The 17155-nt window shown below is 44.5% G+C and overlaps 1 protein-coding gene across 1 annotated transcript; it reads left to right on the forward strand.

Moving 5' to 3' along the window:
* Positions 1 to 321: 321 nt before the first annotated feature.
* LOC125553311 (proline-rich receptor-like protein kinase PERK15) lies at positions 322 to 5160 on the forward strand. Its single transcript, XM_048717124.2, has 8 exons — positions 322 to 1068; positions 1604 to 2149; positions 2679 to 2765; positions 2865 to 2935; positions 3236 to 3312; positions 3601 to 3748; positions 4184 to 4345; positions 4551 to 5160. The coding sequence occupies exons 1-8, from the start codon at positions 504 to 506 to the stop codon at positions 4869 to 4871; spliced, it is 1977 nt and encodes a 658-aa protein (XP_048573081.1). The 5' UTR covers positions 322 to 503; the 3' UTR covers positions 4872 to 5160.
* Positions 5161 to 17155: the final 11995 nt, after the last annotated feature.

The following is a 17155-nucleotide window of genomic DNA, read 5'->3' on the forward strand; positions in this document are numbered from 1 at the left end:
ACGTGAAACCAGTCTCGCAGGGCTTACGGGAAAAGACGTGTAACCGGCGAGGTCAAACTCAAAAGCGACGCGGCATACATACAGATAGAGTAGGCAAAACCCCAACGCAACCACCGGCAGGCATCGCCAGGGCCACTGACAACCTGACCCGCACCGGCCCGCTCCACATGTCAGTTAAGCAACACAATTCCCGCCGCGCATCCGGTGGCCCCACCGGCACGCACCTAAGGCGGGGCCGACCACGCCCCGCTGTCACCGCGGCCTTTCCGAGCGAGCCATCTCTTCCCTCCCCTTCCAGGTTCCAATTCCCTCCTCCTCCTTTTAACTCCCCCGCTCCACTGCGCACTACTACTACTACTACTGACTACCCTTTTCTTCTCCGATCTCACCACCTCAAAGGCGCAAAGGGAGCGTCGTCTCTCACCATTCTTAGGCGCTAAGCAAAGCGGGAGTAACCCTAGCTCCAGCTCCGCCCCCGGAGCCGGGCGCCTTCCGCGCGGCAGATGTCGTCGCCGACCGCCGCGCCGGCGCCGACTACGCCCCCGGCGCCGCCGGCTAACGCCACCGCGCCTCCCCCGGCCACCCCGTCGGCACCTCCCCCGGCGATCCCCTCCCCCTCGCCGCCGGCCCCCGCCAACCCGCCCCCGGTCTCCGTCCCGCCGCCGGCAGCGCCCGCGGCCTCCCCTCCCGCGCCGTCCTCCACACCGGCCACCCCATCGGCACCATCTCCGTCACCCCCTGCCACCCCTTCCCCGCCCTCGGACACGCCCTCTCCGCCCTCGCCAGAAGGGAGGTCCCCGCCCTCGCCCGCTGGCGGGGGAAGATCGCCTTCCACGCCAGGCCACAACAACCCGTCGCCCAAATCGCCGCCTCATTCCTCCGGTGGCGGTGGCGGTGGCGGTGGCTCCGGGGTGTCCACGTCGGTGGTCGTCGGCGTAGCCGTGGGTGGCTTCGTGCTGCTGCTGCTCGCTACCTTCGTGTGCCTCTGCTGCCTCCGGAAGAAGCGCCGCCGCCAGCCTCCACCCCCGCACTATGGTTACCCGCCGCCTCCTCCTCCGCAGTACAAAGGTTTGCACCTCCGAATACTAGCTGTCGCTGTCTAGATCTAGATCTGGTGTGCGGGTATCGTGTGCAAGCAGTCAGTCACGGTGCTGTCGGTTGGAATCCTCCTATTCTTGGCAAATTTGGCTGCAATTCGCACTTGTTATGCTTAGGCACGGGTTAGGTGTGTTTAGCTGCATGTGCCGTGTCGTTGACGTGTAAGCACTTGGGAAAATTTCAATTTAGCTAGTGCCGCACCTGAATTTTACTAGTAGTACCTCTCAACTGTCACGGCTCATCTAGGAAAATCCGTGTTTTTGTTACATTCAAATTATCTGTATGTGCTAGGCTATCGGCAGTGTTACGTAAATGATTGCATGATGGCATCATGCCTGTTGTCTGTGTTAGGTGTCATAATTTTTTCTGTTCATCATTTCTTTTGTTTGGAACAGAAAAGCAATTGCATATGTTGCATCTCGGTATCTTATGCTGAGCTTAATTCTTCCAACTTGCAAAACGGAAACACTTTCTCTAATCCTAACAATGTTCTGTCTTACTGCAGAGGATCATTATGGAGCAACATACCAGAATTGGCAGAATAATGCTCCTCCTCCTCCACCTGATCATGTGGTTAAGATGCACCCATCACCTCCTCCAGCATATGCCAATCGTCCTCCACAGGCACCACCGCCGCCTCCACCCCCTATGATAAACAACAGCGGTGGGTCAGGTTCTAATTACTCAGGTGGTGAGATCCTGCCTCCACCATCCCCTGGGACCGCCCTTGGCTTCACGAACTCTAAGAGCACATTCACTTATGATGAGCTGGTGAGGGCAACCGATGGGTTCTCTGATGCTAATCTCCTCGGACAAGGTGGTTTTGGATATGTTCACAAAGGAGTGCTGCCTAATGGCAAAGAGATTGCTGTGAAGCAATTGAAACTTGGGAGTGGCCAGGGAGAGCGTGAGTTCCAGGCGGAGGTTGAGATTATCAGCCGTGTTCATCACAAGCATCTTGTGTCTCTGGTTGGTTACTGCATCTCTGGGGGGAAGAGGTTGCTTGTATATGAGTTTGTTACCAATAACACATTGGAATTCCACTTACATGGTATGCCTTATTGCCTCATTGATCTATCTTCTGTACGCATGGTTTATCCATGAGACTTTAGATAATAGCTGGGTGTATAAATACATCTATCCCACATCCCATAAAACAACAACTTTAGAAACACCTCTATTCACATTTCACAAAGAAAAGTCTCGACTTTAATGTTAAAACTAGATAACAACTGAAACTGTATGATTTAATTTTCTAGCTTGTTCCCTTTTACCATAGTAACTACTAACTTGTAAAATTGTCATTAGAAACTCTGCATTTGTGGGAAAGAACCAAGTAGAATCAAAAGCCCTTTGTCCATTTCGCTAGTTACTTTGTGTTTTACTTGGTTGAAATGGCAACAGACAGTAATATGCCCTATCATAGTGAAGTTCACGGATGAAGTTTTGTATCTCCTTCATTTTTTATTTTATTTTTACTTTTAATTTGAGGCTTGTATGCTACAAGTTAGTCACTATATGATGTGTTATACGCCCTAAGTTTTGTTGCTGATTGTTAAGACTGCTTTCACCTTCCACAGGAAAAGGCCGTCCAACGTTGGAGTGGCCCATAAGACTAAGGATTGCCCTTGGTGCTGCTAAGGGTTTGGCATACATTCACGAAGATTGTGAGTTTACCACCATGCGTACCTTTTTTTTGTGCATAGAAGATAGGAGTGTAACCAAAAACAGGTCCTTAAAATAATGTTTGTTTTCATAATTGACAGGCCACCCGAAGATCATACATCGTGATATAAAGTCATCAAACATTCTTCTTGATTTTAAATTCGAAGCTAAGGTAGGTTATGCTTCTCCATTTCTGCTTCCTTTCTATCGTGTCTGTTAACAACATTTGTTTAACCATTTATTTAATTTAACATTACCATCTTCATTAGAGTTCTGACATAAATAATTTACATGCTTCGGGAGTAAACATGTGGTGCAATTATCTTTGTGTATTTGTTGTTGAAATTTGAAATGCCATCTTAAGGTGTTTATTGATGTAGCTGTGTAGACAACAACTTTGAGTTTATCCAATTTCAGTGTCTTACTCGTTTTGTTTGTGCATAATCAGAGCTAATTGTAATCCTCTCTACAGGTTGCGGATTTTGGTCTGGCAAAGTTCACCTCTGATAACAACACACATGTGTCAACAAGAGTAATGGGCACTTTTGGGTATGTGTAGAAGTTAAATTGTTACCGAGCCATTTAAATCTGTTGTTATATGTCAAAGTAGACATGCTGCATATGTGTACAACTCCATTGTTACAATTTTCCAGAGCACATGGACACCATTCACTCTGTTAAGATTAGGTTGATATGTTTAAATTTCTTTACGGGAAAACCCCTAGTTTTTGTGTCATTTATATTGTTTCAGTATTTTAGATAGAAACTGAATCATCATTCAATTTGCTATGCTGTAGTTGCAGTTACAGTTTCCTGAGACCTTTTTTATGGTATTAGGTATCTAGCACCAGAGTATGCGTCTTCTGGAAAGCTAACTGAGAAATCAGATGTCTTTTCCTTTGGAGTGATGCTTCTTGAGCTGATAACTGGGCGCCGGCCTGTTGATTCAACCCAAACATATATGGATGACAGCTTGGTTGATTGGGTAAGTATTTTAATAGCCTACTTAAGTTTGGTGTTACCCATGATACTTCGACTAGATAAGTCAGGAAAGTTTGGTAGTTTCTTATGTACGTCAGGCAAGGGACATTTTGGGTACATGATCATTTTCATGATTTGTTTTTTTAAATGGAAGACTATATAAATTGACTACAAAGAAATGACACACAGACAATGATCATCTACAGAAGACTTATCATGGTCTTGTAGAAGCAAATTGCTTTGCTTGTTTTGATCATTGTATGTTAATAAGTTCTAAGAAACTATATGATTATTGAACATTTTTTTGACAAAGCTATTGTCTGTGTGTCATTTCTTTGTAGTCAATTTATATACTTCATTATCTGTAAGCCTTCTGTTAGAATCGTTTCTTTTATTGAATTTATGTTGTCGATGGAGTAACATATTTGACCATCTATAGGCAAGACCTTTACTGATGCGAGCACTTGAGGATGGTAACTATGATGAGTTAGTGGATGCTCGTCTGGGAAAGGATTTCAATCCTAATGAGATTGCCAGAATGATAGCATGTGCTGCTGCATGTGTACGCCATTCAGCACGTCGTCGCCCTCGAATGAGTCAGGTAACTTGTATTTCAGTATGCCTTAAAGCTCTACAAACTGCCCATAGATGCTTATCGTTTATGAAAATCAATTCGACATCTACTTTGGGCATTTTAGATGTTAATAGAGCTGTAATCTGCTTATAGCACAATAATGCTTTCAGCCCTTAGTATTGTGGCTACAAGTGAGAATTATGCGGTTGCTCATACCTGATATGATTGCCAGGTTGTTCGGGCCTTGGAAGGTGACGTCTCTTTGGAGGATCTTAACGAAGGTGTTCGGCCTGGTCATAGCCGCTTTTTCGGATCATACAGCAGTTCTGACTATGATTCTGGGCAGTACAACGAGGACATGAAGAAGTTCAAGAAGATGGCCTTTACGACGAATGACTACACGAGCAGCCAATACAGTGCGCCGACAAGCGAGTATGGTCAGATACCATCTGCATCAAGCAGTGAGGGCCAACAAACTCAAGAAATCGAGACAGGGACAATGAAGAAAGGTGGCCACAGTGGCTACAGTTCAGGATACAGCGGGCCGTCGTGAGGGAATTCTTTTTTACCCCCCCCCCCCCCCCCCCCCCCCTTCTTTTTTTGACTTTTTCATCGATGCAATTTGTAAAGTCTGGTTGAATTTATATGCTGACTTGACTTGTGTGCGAGGAAGGGATGTTTGACCCAAGTATAGCTTCTGGTAGCTGCAGCCGTTGATTCTTTCATATGTTGTTGACCGATCTGCCCACCGCCGTTTGCTATGTAATTCAAAGAGCTAATTGAGTGATGTACTGTTCATACCCACTCAGGGTTGAGTAAGAGTAACCCAACGATTCTTTTTACGACTTGCTCGCGTGCCTTTGATGCGTCTCTTTTACCATCCCTGCCAACTTACATATCATTATGGGGGGTCGTCTTATCTTGTTGAAAGTGGATGGAATATGTGCTAGGCAGGATGCAGCTTGTGAGTTGTCTTGCAAGCCAAATCCCGTGAGCTGTTCTTCGGAAGCACGGAACGTGGACGCTGGGACAGCTCACGGGAGGAGGTTGTCTCGCGTTTCTTTCCAGTTACCCAGGGAGGGTTCGCGACGCGTGACCCTCCTCGAGGTCCCAGGATTGGAAGGAAGCCAACGCAACGCAACGAAGTGCAGGTGTGTGTGTGAGGCGTTGGGGGTGGGAGGTTGAGTAGTACAAGGTGTCAAGATTGGAAATGTTGGTCCAGGCTGTACTACTAACCGTTGCTGGGTTTGGCCGGTGGCTCCCTCGTCTTCTCTCCCGGTGGCGTGTTCTGCTTGAATGATTCCATCTGACGGTTTGCTCGGGACAGACGAACCTACGTAGCAACCTGGCCTCACTGTCATCATCCATGTTGGATAGATTGTCCGATCTTCTCTGGCAAATCATTGTTGGACTGCCAGCAGGTGGCAACATCTACTCCAAGTCACCTATAACCTAAAAAAAAAACAAGGGTTGTAAGGGCATCTCCACCGCCGTCCCGCAAATCGGACTCGTTGTCCGTCCCTCGAACGAGAATACGGGAGCCAGCCACCCAACCACATGGCCGAAACGTCCACCCACATTTCAAATGAAAATTGAACTAAAAGGACAAATTTCATGCAACCCGAGTGAATTACATGTAAACTGAACCTAATTCATACAAAGTTCAACATATTACATTAAAATTCATGAACTTTTTTAAATTTCACAACATTTTTGTGTGTGCTATCAACAATTTTTTGAATCAAGCTATTTTTACATTGCATTAAGCTAATATGTTGTTTTTTTATTAAGATAAATGTTTTACGTTGCATTAATTTTATATTTTAAAAAATATGTATTCACAATATTTTTGAAAAAAATAAAAATAAATAAAAAAGAACGATGGACAAAACTGGGGAAAGAATAACTTACTTTTTTTAGGACAAAGCTAAGCTTTATTGATCATAATCCACATGAAGTGGGATACAAATCGGATTATAAGGGTTAATCAGCCAAGTGTGGCGCCCCGCACCAAGAGAGAGTGCATGCTTAGCTAAACTATGAGCTTCACCGTTTGAAGAGCGGCTTTCAAAAACAAAACTACAAGTAAAATCCAAAGAGCGAAGTTTAATTTATGTTATCACTGAACCATAGGAGCACTGGTTGCCTAGCTTGATGTCATCAACAACCCGCTTGCAATCAGACACGATGATTAGGTTCCCCAGGAGAAGATCCTCCGCCAAAGCAAGGCCTTCTCGACAAGCAATTGCTTCCAAAGTGGGCGGGTCGGCTATCCCTGGTAAGACAAGTGCAGAACTTCCCAGGTAGTTGCCCGCCTGGTCTCGGCATACAGCCGCCACCAAGCCTCGCCGATTGCGCAAGACTGCTTCATCTACATGGATCTTAACGTATCCCACCGGTGGTGCTTTTAGCCTTGCATGTGCTGCCACATTTACCCGAGGGGCACCCTGCTAAATGCGCTGAGGCTTTGTATTGATCAGCTCCAGCTCTCTGATAAACCTGCTCACAAAGAGAGAAGTGGCCTGCGGACTTTGTGTGATTCCCTCATGTATATATTTTCGCTGTGCCGTCTAGCCAAAGAGTGACAGCCACGCGGACAAAGATGCTATGATCCAAAGTCGCCATGAGGGTGAAAAGCACTGTTTCGCGTTTGGTTCCGACGTTGCGATCATGCAGTCCACCTCACCATCTTCCAATGCCAATACACATCTTGCCACTAAGCACTCAAGGAGGGAGTGTCTCCAAGAGTCCCGCGAGCCACAGAAAGCACATGAGCTAGTGGTCGACATATTGCGATGAGCTCATATATCCTCTGTAGGGAGGGATTGTCTTGCTAGTTGCCATAAGAACATTCTGATTTTAGCTAGTACTTGCACATTCCATAGCCGCTTCCATGACTTCTCCTCATTGCGCAAAGTCAAGGGTCCCGCCGCTTCTTCGAGCCATGCTCCCCTTCGATTCCGTGTCGCCACCATCATCCTGTACGCCGAGCGAACTGAGAACTTGCTGCTTCTTTCGAAGTGCCAAGCCCAATAATCATCAAAGTTACGGGTGCTAATAGGAATCGCTAGGATGGCTTCAACATCCATGGGCATGAAGGTCTGCTCCACTTTTTGCTTGTCCCGTGAAGCGGTGTTCAAGCTGAAATAGTCTGAAGCTAACTGGGGCAGATTAGCAATCTTGCTGCCATAAGATCTCATCATTTTGTCTCTAGGAATCCAGTTGTCCATCCATACATCCGTGGTATTCCCATTACCGATGCGTTTTATCATCCCAGTTTCAAAATATCAACTCCTTCTTTGATAGCTCTCCATATTTGACTTGGACGGGAACCCAACTCTGCTTGCAGTATCGATGAATTTGGGAAGTACACACACTTAAGGATTCGGGCACTCAAAGAGTTTGGCTGTTGCAAAATCCTCCAGCCTTGTTTTGCTAGCATGGCAAGGTTAAAAAGCTCAAAATCCTTGAAGCCTAGTCCCCCCATTGCCTTCGGTTGTGTCATCGCCTCCCAAGATACCCAACTTGGTTTCCGATGTCCATCTTTGCTGCCCCACCAAAACTTCATTATTAGCATATTACGGTGTTCACATAGTCCCCTCGGAAGTTTAAAGCAAGACATGGAGAAAATAGGGATAGCTTGCGCCACCGATTTAACCAATACTTCCTTGCCTGCTGCAGAGAGTGTCTTCTCAATCCACCCTTGTATTTTACTCCATAATCTGTCTTTCAAAAACTTGAAGGCTCCGTTCTTTGAAGAACCCACATCAGAAGGCATGCCCAAATATTTCTCATTTAGAGTTTCACCAGGGACTTGGAGAGTTTGCTTGATCTCATCTCTAACACTTTCCGGAACACCCTTGCTGAAGAATATTGATGATTTACCATAGTTTATACGTTGGCCTGTTGCTTGACAATAGATATCCAAGACCTGGTTAACCTTGTCTGCTCCCACACTATTCGCCTTGAAAAACATCAGGCTGTCATCTGCAAAAAGAAGATGGTTTACACGCGGCACCGAGGGTGCCACTTATACTCCATTAAGGTTTGATGACCCGTCTCGAGATTTTAACAGGCACGAAAGGCCCTCTGCTGCTAACAAGAACAAGTATGGGAAGATTGGGTCCCCCTGTCTGATTGCACGTGAAGGAATAAACTGTTCCAACTTCTTACCATTAAACATTACCGAGAATTTTACTAACGTGACCATGCTCATGGCAATATCCACCCATCTCTGTGTGAAGCCAAGTTTAACCATAATAGCTCGAAGATATGCCCACTCTACCCTATCATAGGCTTTCATCATATCCAGCTTCAGAGCACAGTGTTGATTCTTCTTTGCCTTGTTTCTCTTCATAAAGTGTAGACATTCATACGCTGCAATTATGTTGTCAGTGATCAACCTACCCGGAACAAATGCAGACTGCTCTGGAGATATAATTTTAGGAAATACCACTTTCAGATGGTTCGAGATCACCTTTGATGCAATTTTATATAGAACATTGCAAAGACTAATTGGGCGGAATTGAGTTAACTGGTTCAGATCCTTTACCTTAGGGATCAAAACTAGAATACTCTCATTGATGCATTCAGAAGACTCATTCCCTTCAACTATGCTCAGCACCATCTTTGTGACTTCTTCACCACACACCCCCTAGTGTCATTGGAAGAAATGAGCGGGAAAGCCATCGGGACCGGGTGATTTCATAGGGAACATTTGAAACAGGGCATCCTTCACCTCTTGCTGTGAGTAGGGCACATTCAGTTGAGCATTCATATCATCTGTTACTTTCCTTGGCACGGTTCCAATTACTCTCTCCATATCACGAACTCCCTCGGAGGTGTACATATTTCTATAAAAAGAATTTACCATATCCTCCATCTCTCCTGTTTCCTCCATGAGGCTACCATCAGGCCGCAAGAGACCCTTAATCTTATTCTTCCTTCTTCTTCTACTACTAGCTCTTAAGTGGAAGAAATAAGTGTTTTGTCCCCATGAGATAACCAGTCAACCCTAGCCCGTTGGCGCCACAAGATCTCTTTGCGATGGTAAAGTTCGACCAGTCGATCCATCACTTTTGTCTCAAGATGAGTCAGACCCGACCTGCCTGGCTGGGCACACAGGACATCCAGGTCGGCCTTTAGTTTTTTTATCTCCACTAGCACTGACCCAAACTCCGTTCGGTCCCAGACTGATAAACATGTCGAGAGGTTCTTCAGTTTTGCCTTCAGCTCTCCCATGGTAAGAGCAGCAGACTTGTTCTAACTTTCATTAATCACGTCAAAAAATCAGGGTGTCGTTCCCACATAAGCTCATACTTGAAAGACCGTGGCCGCACGTTGAAAGCACTCTCATCGGCCAGAGTTAAGAGAATTACAGCATGGTCCGAGCTGGCTGTGTTCTTGTGTTCGAGCATTGCTGATGGAAACGCCAAGGACCAGTTCGGTGAAGCAACACACCGGTCCAGCCGTAACCGTGTGAACGTGCCTCCTGTGACCCTTTTTTCAAATGTCCAAGGGTTCCCCTGATATACGATATCCGCTAAACCACATGTATCGAGTGCATCACAGAACGCATCCATCTGGGCCTGACTTCTATTGCCAACTCTGTCATGTTCATCTGCTCTTAAAACCTCATTGAAGTCCCCCAGGGCCGCCCAAGGTAAAGAGCTCGAGCTAGCTATGCCCCTCAACATATTCCATGTTTTGAAGCGCTCGTTGATACATCTCCAACGTATCTACTTTTCCAAACACTTCTGCCCTTGTTTTGGACTCTAACTTGCATGATTTGAATGGAACTAACCTGGACTGACGCTATTTTCAGCAGAATTGCCATGGTGTTATTTTTGTGCAGAAATAAAAGTTCTTGGAATGACCTGAAAATCAACGAAGATTATTTTTGGAATATATAAAAAATACTAGCAAAAGAATCAAGGCCAGGGGGCCCACACCCTGTCCACGAGGGTGGGGGCGCGCCTACCCCTGGGCGCGCCCCCTGCCTCGTGGCCCCCCTGGTGCTCCTCCGACCTCAACTCCAACTCTATATATTCGTGTTCGGGGAGAAAAAAAACTGAGAAAAGGAATCATCACGTTTTACGATACGGAGCCGCCACCAAGCCCTAATCTCTCTCGGGAGGGCTGATCTGGAGTCTGTTCGGGGCTCTAGAGAGGGGAATCCGTCGCCATCGTCATCATCAACCTTCCTCCATCACCAATTTCATGATGCTCATCGCCGTGCGTGAGTAATTCCATCGTAGGATTGCTGGACGGTGATGGGTTGGATGAGATTTATCATGTAATCGAGTTAGTTTTGTTAGGGTTTGATCCCTAGTATCCACTATGTTCTGAGATTGATGTTGCTATGACTTTGCTATGCTTAATGCTTGTCACTAGGGCCCGAGTGCCATGATTTCAGATCTGAACCTATTATGTTTTCATGAATATATGAGAGTTCTTGATCCTATCTTGCAAGTCTATAGTCACCTATTATGTGTTATGATCCGTTAACCCCGAAGTGACAATAATCGGGATACTTACCGGTGATGACTGTAGTTTGAGGAGTTCATGTATTCACTATGTGTTAATGCTTTGGTCCGGTACTCTATTAAAAGGAGGCCTTAATATCCTTTAGTTTCCAATAGGACCCCGCTGCCATGGGAGGGTAGGACAAAGGATGTCATGCAAGTTCTTTTTCCATAAGCACGTATGACTATATTCGGAATACATGCCTACATTACATTGATGAACCGGTGCTAGTTCTGTGTCACCCTATGTTATAATCATTGCATGAGGAACCGCATTCGACATAATTATCCATCATTGATCCATTGCCTACGAGCTTTTCATATATTGTTCTTCGCTTATTTACTTTTTCGTTGCTACTGTTACAATCACTATAAAACCAAAACTTCTACCGTTACTTTTGCCACTGTTACCACTACTATCATATTACTTTGCTACTAAATACCTTGCTGCAGATATTAAGTTTCCAGGTGTGGTTGAATTGAAAACTCAACTGCTAATACTTGAGAATATTCTCTGGCTCCCCTTGTGTCGAATCAATAAATTTGGGTTGAATACTCTACCCTCGAAAACTGTTGCGATCCCCTATACTTGTGGGTTATCAAGACTATTTTCTGGCGCTGTTGCCGGGGAGCATAGCTCTATTCTTTGAGTCACTTGGGATTTATATCTACTGGTCACTATGAAGAACTTGAAAGATCAAAGAACCAAGATTTTTCCCTCAACTACGAGGGGAGGTAAGGAACTGCCATCTAGCTCTGCACTTGATTCACCTTCTGTTTTGAGTAAACTTGCGACACCTAGACCTGCTATTCATTCTGATATGTCGTATGTTATTGATGATGCCACTTCTGCTTTGCATGATACTCATGATGAAACTACTTCTATGCTTGATAATACTGTGCCACTAGGTGAATTTCTTGATGAACAACTTGCTAGGGTTAGAGAGAATGAAATTATTGAAACTGATAATATTGATGAAAGTGATGATGAAGATTATCCCCTAGATATGAATTGCCTGTTGTGCCTGAGGGTTATGTTATGGATGAAGAAACTGCTAGAGACTTCTTAGCTTGCAATGATAGATCTGATCTTAAGAAATTATTAGCTAAGCTTAAAGAAAAGTCCTTGAATGCTAGAATTAAACATGACCCTGCTTTTGCTACTTCACCTATCTTTGTTACTGATAAGGATTATGATTTCCCTGTCGATCCTGAGTTAATTACTTTGGTTGAATCTGATCCTTTCTATGGCTATGAATCTGAAACTGTTGTGGCACATCTTACTAAATTAAATGATATAGCCACCCTGTTTACTCATGATGAGAAAACTCGCTATTACCTTATCCTTAAGTTGTTTCCATTCTCATTAAAGGGTGATGCTAAAACATGGTTTAACTCTCTTGATCCTGGTTGTGTGCGTAGTCCACAGGATATGATTTATTACTTCTCTGCTAAATATTTCCCCGCTCATAAGAAACAAGCTGCTTTAAGGGAAATATATAATTTTGTGCAAATTGAAGAAGAGAGTCTCCCACAAGCTTGGGGGAGGCTTATCCAATTACTTAATGCTTTGCCTAATCATCCTCTCCAGAAAAATGAAATACTTGATATCTTTTATAATGGACTAACCGATACTTCCAGAGACTATCTGGATAGTTGTGCTGGTTGTGTTTTTAGGGAAAGAACTGTTGATCAAGTTGAATTGCTATTGAATAATATGTTTAGTAATGAAAATGATTGGACACTTCCAGAACCAACTCCTAAGCCAACTCCGAAGAAAAGGGGTATTCTATTTCTCAGTCCTGAAGATATGCAAGAGACAAAGAAATCTATGAAAGAAAAAGGTATTAAAGCTGAAGATGTTAAGAATTTACCACCTATTGAAGAAATACATGGTCTTGATAACCCGACACAGGTAGTAAAGGTAAATTCTCTCTATAGATTTGATGAAGGTGATATTTCTCGTTATAAGTTTGCTAGCCAATGCTTAGATGAGTTTGATAATTTTATTGTTAAACAAGAAAGCTCAATGCTTATGTTGGTAGACAATTGAAACGTAATGCTAATATGCTTGAACACTTGAGTGATTATATGTCTAGAGTTAAAGGTGAACTTAAACTTATTAGTAAACATGCTTCTATGGTTACCACTCAAGTAGAACAAGTACTTAAGGCTCAGAATGATTTTTCTCAATGAATTAAATAATAAGAAAAATGATAATGCTGTTAGAGTTATGACTAGAGGGGGTAAAATGACTCAGGAACCTTTGTATCCTCAGGGCCACCCTAAGAGAATTGAGCAAGATTCTCAGAGAACTAATATTGATGCACCTAGTTTTTCTAAGAAGAAGAAAAAGAAAAATGATAGGACTTTGCATGCTTCTAGTGAACATGTTGTTGACACACCTGAGAATCCCAATGAAATTTCTATTTCTGATGCCGAGACACAATCTGGTAATGAACATGAACCCAGTGATAATGTTAATGATGATGTTCATGTTGATGCTCAACCTAGCAATGATAATGATGTAGAGATTGAACCTGTTGTTGATCTTGATAACCCACAATCAAAGAATCAACGTTATGATAAGAGAGACTTTGTTGCTAGGAAGCATGGTAAGGAAAGAGAACCATGGGTTCAGAAACCATGCCTTTTCCTCCTAAACCATCCAAGAAAAAAGATGATGAGGATTATGAGCACTTTGCTGAAATGATTAGACCTATCTTTTTGCGTATGCGTTTGACTGATATGCATAAAATGAACCCTTATGCTAAATACATGAAAGATATTGTTACTAATAAAAGAAAGATATCGGAAGCTGAAATTTCCACCATGCATGCTAATTACACTTTTAAGGGTGGAATACCAAAGAAACTTGGAGATCCAGGAGCACCAATGTAACGCCCTCGATGCGGCTATAGCTCCCACGTGTCGAGGCACAACTTAGAGGCATAACCGCATTGAAAGCAATGTCGCAAGTTAGGCAATCATCACAACATCCCATGTAATATAGATAATAAAAGGGGAGGTACATAGTTGGCTTACACTCGCCACGTCAATCAAGTACATAAATAGCATTACAACATTCAAACACTCATGGCCCGACTACGGCGCCAAAATAAAAGATAACCCAACATGCGACACGGTCCCGATCACCCCAACTGGGCACCACTACTGATCATCAGGGAAAGACACGTAGTATCATTGAGAGTCCTCGTCGAACTCCCACTTGAGCTCAAGCGCGTCATCTGGAGCGGAAACATCAGGCCCTGCATCTGGTTTGGAAGTAATCTGTGAGCCACAGGGACTCAGCAATCTCGCACCCTTGCGATCAAGACTATTTAAGCTTAATAGGTAGGCAAGGAAAAAATATGGAGCTGCAGCAAGCGACTAGCATATATGGTGGCTATCCTGTTCGCAAAAGAGAGCGAGAAGAGGAGGCAAAGCGCGAACGAGTAACTAGAGGACGACATGCGCAAGCATTACTCCAACACCGTGTTCACTTCCCGGACTCCGCCGAGAAGAGACCATCACGGTAACTCACACTGTTGATTCATTTTAATTAAGTTAAGGTTCAAGTTATCTACAACCGGACATTAACAAATTCCCATCTGCCCATAACCGCGGGCACGGCTTTCGAAAGTTCAAATCCCTGCAGGGGAGTCCCAACTTAGCCCATGACAAGCTCTCATGGTCAACGAAGGAATAGACCTCCTCCCGAGACATTCCGATCAGACTCGGTATCCCGGTTCTACAAGACAACTCCGACAATGGTAAAACAAGTCCAGCAACACCACCCGCTGTGACGACAAATCCCGATAGGAGCTGCACATATCTCATTCTTAGGGCACACCGGATAAGCTAAGCGTACGGGAGCCAACGTAACCCAAGTTGCCAAGGGACGGCCCCGCACGGTGCTCTAGGTTGGACCAACACTCAGAGGAGCACTGGCCCCCGGGGGGGGGGGGTTTAAAATAAGATGACCCTTGAGTCTGCAAAACCCAAGGGAAAAGGCTAGGTGGAAAATGGTAAAATCAAGGTTGGGCATTGCTGGAGGAGTTTTATTCAAGGCGGACTGTCAAGGGGTTCCCATTATAACCCAACCGCGTAAGGAACACAAAATCTGGGAACATAACATCGATATGACGGAAACTAGGGCGGCGAGAGTGGAACAAAACACTAGGCGAGAGGCCGAGCCTTCCACCCTTTACCAAGTATATAGATGCATTAAGATAAAAAGGCAATATAATGATGTCCCAACAAGTAAATAATGTTCCAACAAGGAACGGTCTCCAATCTTCACCTGCAACTAGCAACGCTATAAGAGGGGCTGAGCAAAGCGGTAACATAGTCAATCAACGGTTTGCTAGGACATGGTGGGTTAGAGGTTTAACATGGCAATTTGGGAGGCATGATAAGCAAGTGGTAGGCATCGTAGCATAGTCATAGCAAAAGAGCGAGCATCTAGCATAGCAAAGATAGTAGTGATTTCGAGGGTATGATCATCTTGCCTGCAAAGTTGTCAGAGTTGACTGGATCCTCGAAAGCAAACTCAACGGGCTCCTCGTTAGCGAACTCGTCTCCCGGCTCTACCCAAACAAGAAAAACAAGCAACAAGGACACAATCAACCACGTGCAAGGCTCAAACAATAAAATGCAAGGATGGTATGCTATGCGGCATGCAAAATGTGATGCATATGCAAGATTTGACAAGGAATGAATGAACCTGGCCTCAACATGGAAATCCAAGTGTGCCACTGGAAAGATGATATGAAATCGCTTGAAAACGATATAAAGAACGCCGGAATCGGAGTTACGGTTTGGAAATGGCAAGCAATTCAAATATGACCACGATCTGCGATTTACAGCAAGTAGCCATCTAAATGCAACAAGATGAACATGCTACAGCACCCAAACATGGCACAAAAATACATGGCAGGGATCCATTCAAGATTCTTAACAAAATACTAGCACTGAGCTATGGCCAATTCATCCATTAACAGGTTCAAACAAGCATGGCAAAAATGCATTTGGTAAACAGATTTCAGACTTAGTGAAATTAACACTTGTCTGGAATTTCTGATCCGATAGCACTCTTTGGAGCATGAAAACTATATGCTACAGGACCTGAACATGGCAAAGTAAAGCATGGCATGGAGCTACTCAAAGAGCTTAACAAAAGTCCCTTAGTGACCTTGAGCCAAAAGGGATCAGAAAATACATTGCAAGCATGTGAACATGGCAAAAACATAAACAGTTCACAGACTTGGTGAAAACTGGAGCATGCTGAAACAGATATCAAGTAGGCATGTTTACGAGCTCGATGCACTCACTACAGAGCATGTCATGAAAAGCTAAGCATACACCCATCAAGAATACACAAAATACAAGCTAGACATGGCAAGAACAATAACATAGCATGCACGGATCAACTACAACATCCTCGGCAAAATTGCTAACAAGTAGACAATCTGCCCAGATTCATGAAATGACAAAAGTAGAGCTCGATTGACTCAAGCTAGGGTGCTCCATAATTGCAAACAAAGACATGGATGGATAGAACACTACAAGATTAACAAAACATCCTTACTGATCATCCTCAAAAGAGGCACGGATCACTAGGAAACAACATGAACATATGGCATAATGAGATAAACAGTCCAAGGACTTAGTGGAAATGCTAAGTCCCTGAAATCAGCATTAACGAATGCTCCACTTTGCAAGCTTGTGCTAGTCACCACACACATCACAAAAATACATGGGTTGCACCTCTGGATAGATGGCAAAATATATAACAAAACTCATGAAGAGCTCAGGGGCATATCATGCACACAATAATCATGGCAAAAATGACAAATATCTAACTGGAGCAGCAGATCTGACAATTATCTCAAATAGCATCCTTCCAATAGCATTTCGGGCATCAAGATGAACTCAAATGAAAATGATGCAATGAGATGAAATGATGTGCTCTCTGAGACGAACATTTGATATGCTATATGCCCAAAACGGAGTTACGGGTGCAAAGTTACGACACGATGAATAAGGGCATTTGAACTGCAGACTTGGGAAAAATTATACCCTCCGGATCTAGGGTTCGTCGTCGGCGCGCGAACCGAGGACTCCGGCAAGACGAATCTGGCTCTGGCGAGGTCGGAGAAGGACGATGAGGGCGGGGCCGACTAGATCCGGGCACAGGGGGCTCCTCTCCGGCCGGATCGCGCCGGATCCGGCAGGGCGGCGAAGAACGGTGTCGGGGCGAGCTCGGCACGGGGCGGCGACCGGTGAGCGCAAGGTGGCGGCACGGCGAGCT

Source organism: Triticum urartu, chromosome 1A, assembly GCF_056163025.1.
Source record: "Triticum urartu cultivar PI428250 chromosome 1A, HENAU_Tu73, whole genome shotgun sequence".
NCBI classification, from domain to species: Eukaryota; Viridiplantae; Streptophyta; class Magnoliopsida; order Poales; family Poaceae; genus Triticum; species Triticum urartu.

Coding starts and splice junctions, on each gene's coding strand:
- LOC125553311 (XM_048717124.2), top strand. CDS start 504: ATGTCGTCGCCGACCGCCGCGCCGGCGCCGACTACGCCCCCGGCGCCG. Junction 2,766..2,864: donor GGCATACATTCACGAAGATT/GTGAGTTTACCA, acceptor CATAATTGACAG/GCCACCCGAAGATCATACAT. Junction 2,936..3,235: donor ATTTTAAATTCGAAGCTAAG/GTAGGTTATGCT, acceptor TCCTCTCTACAG/GTTGCGGATTTTGGTCTGGC.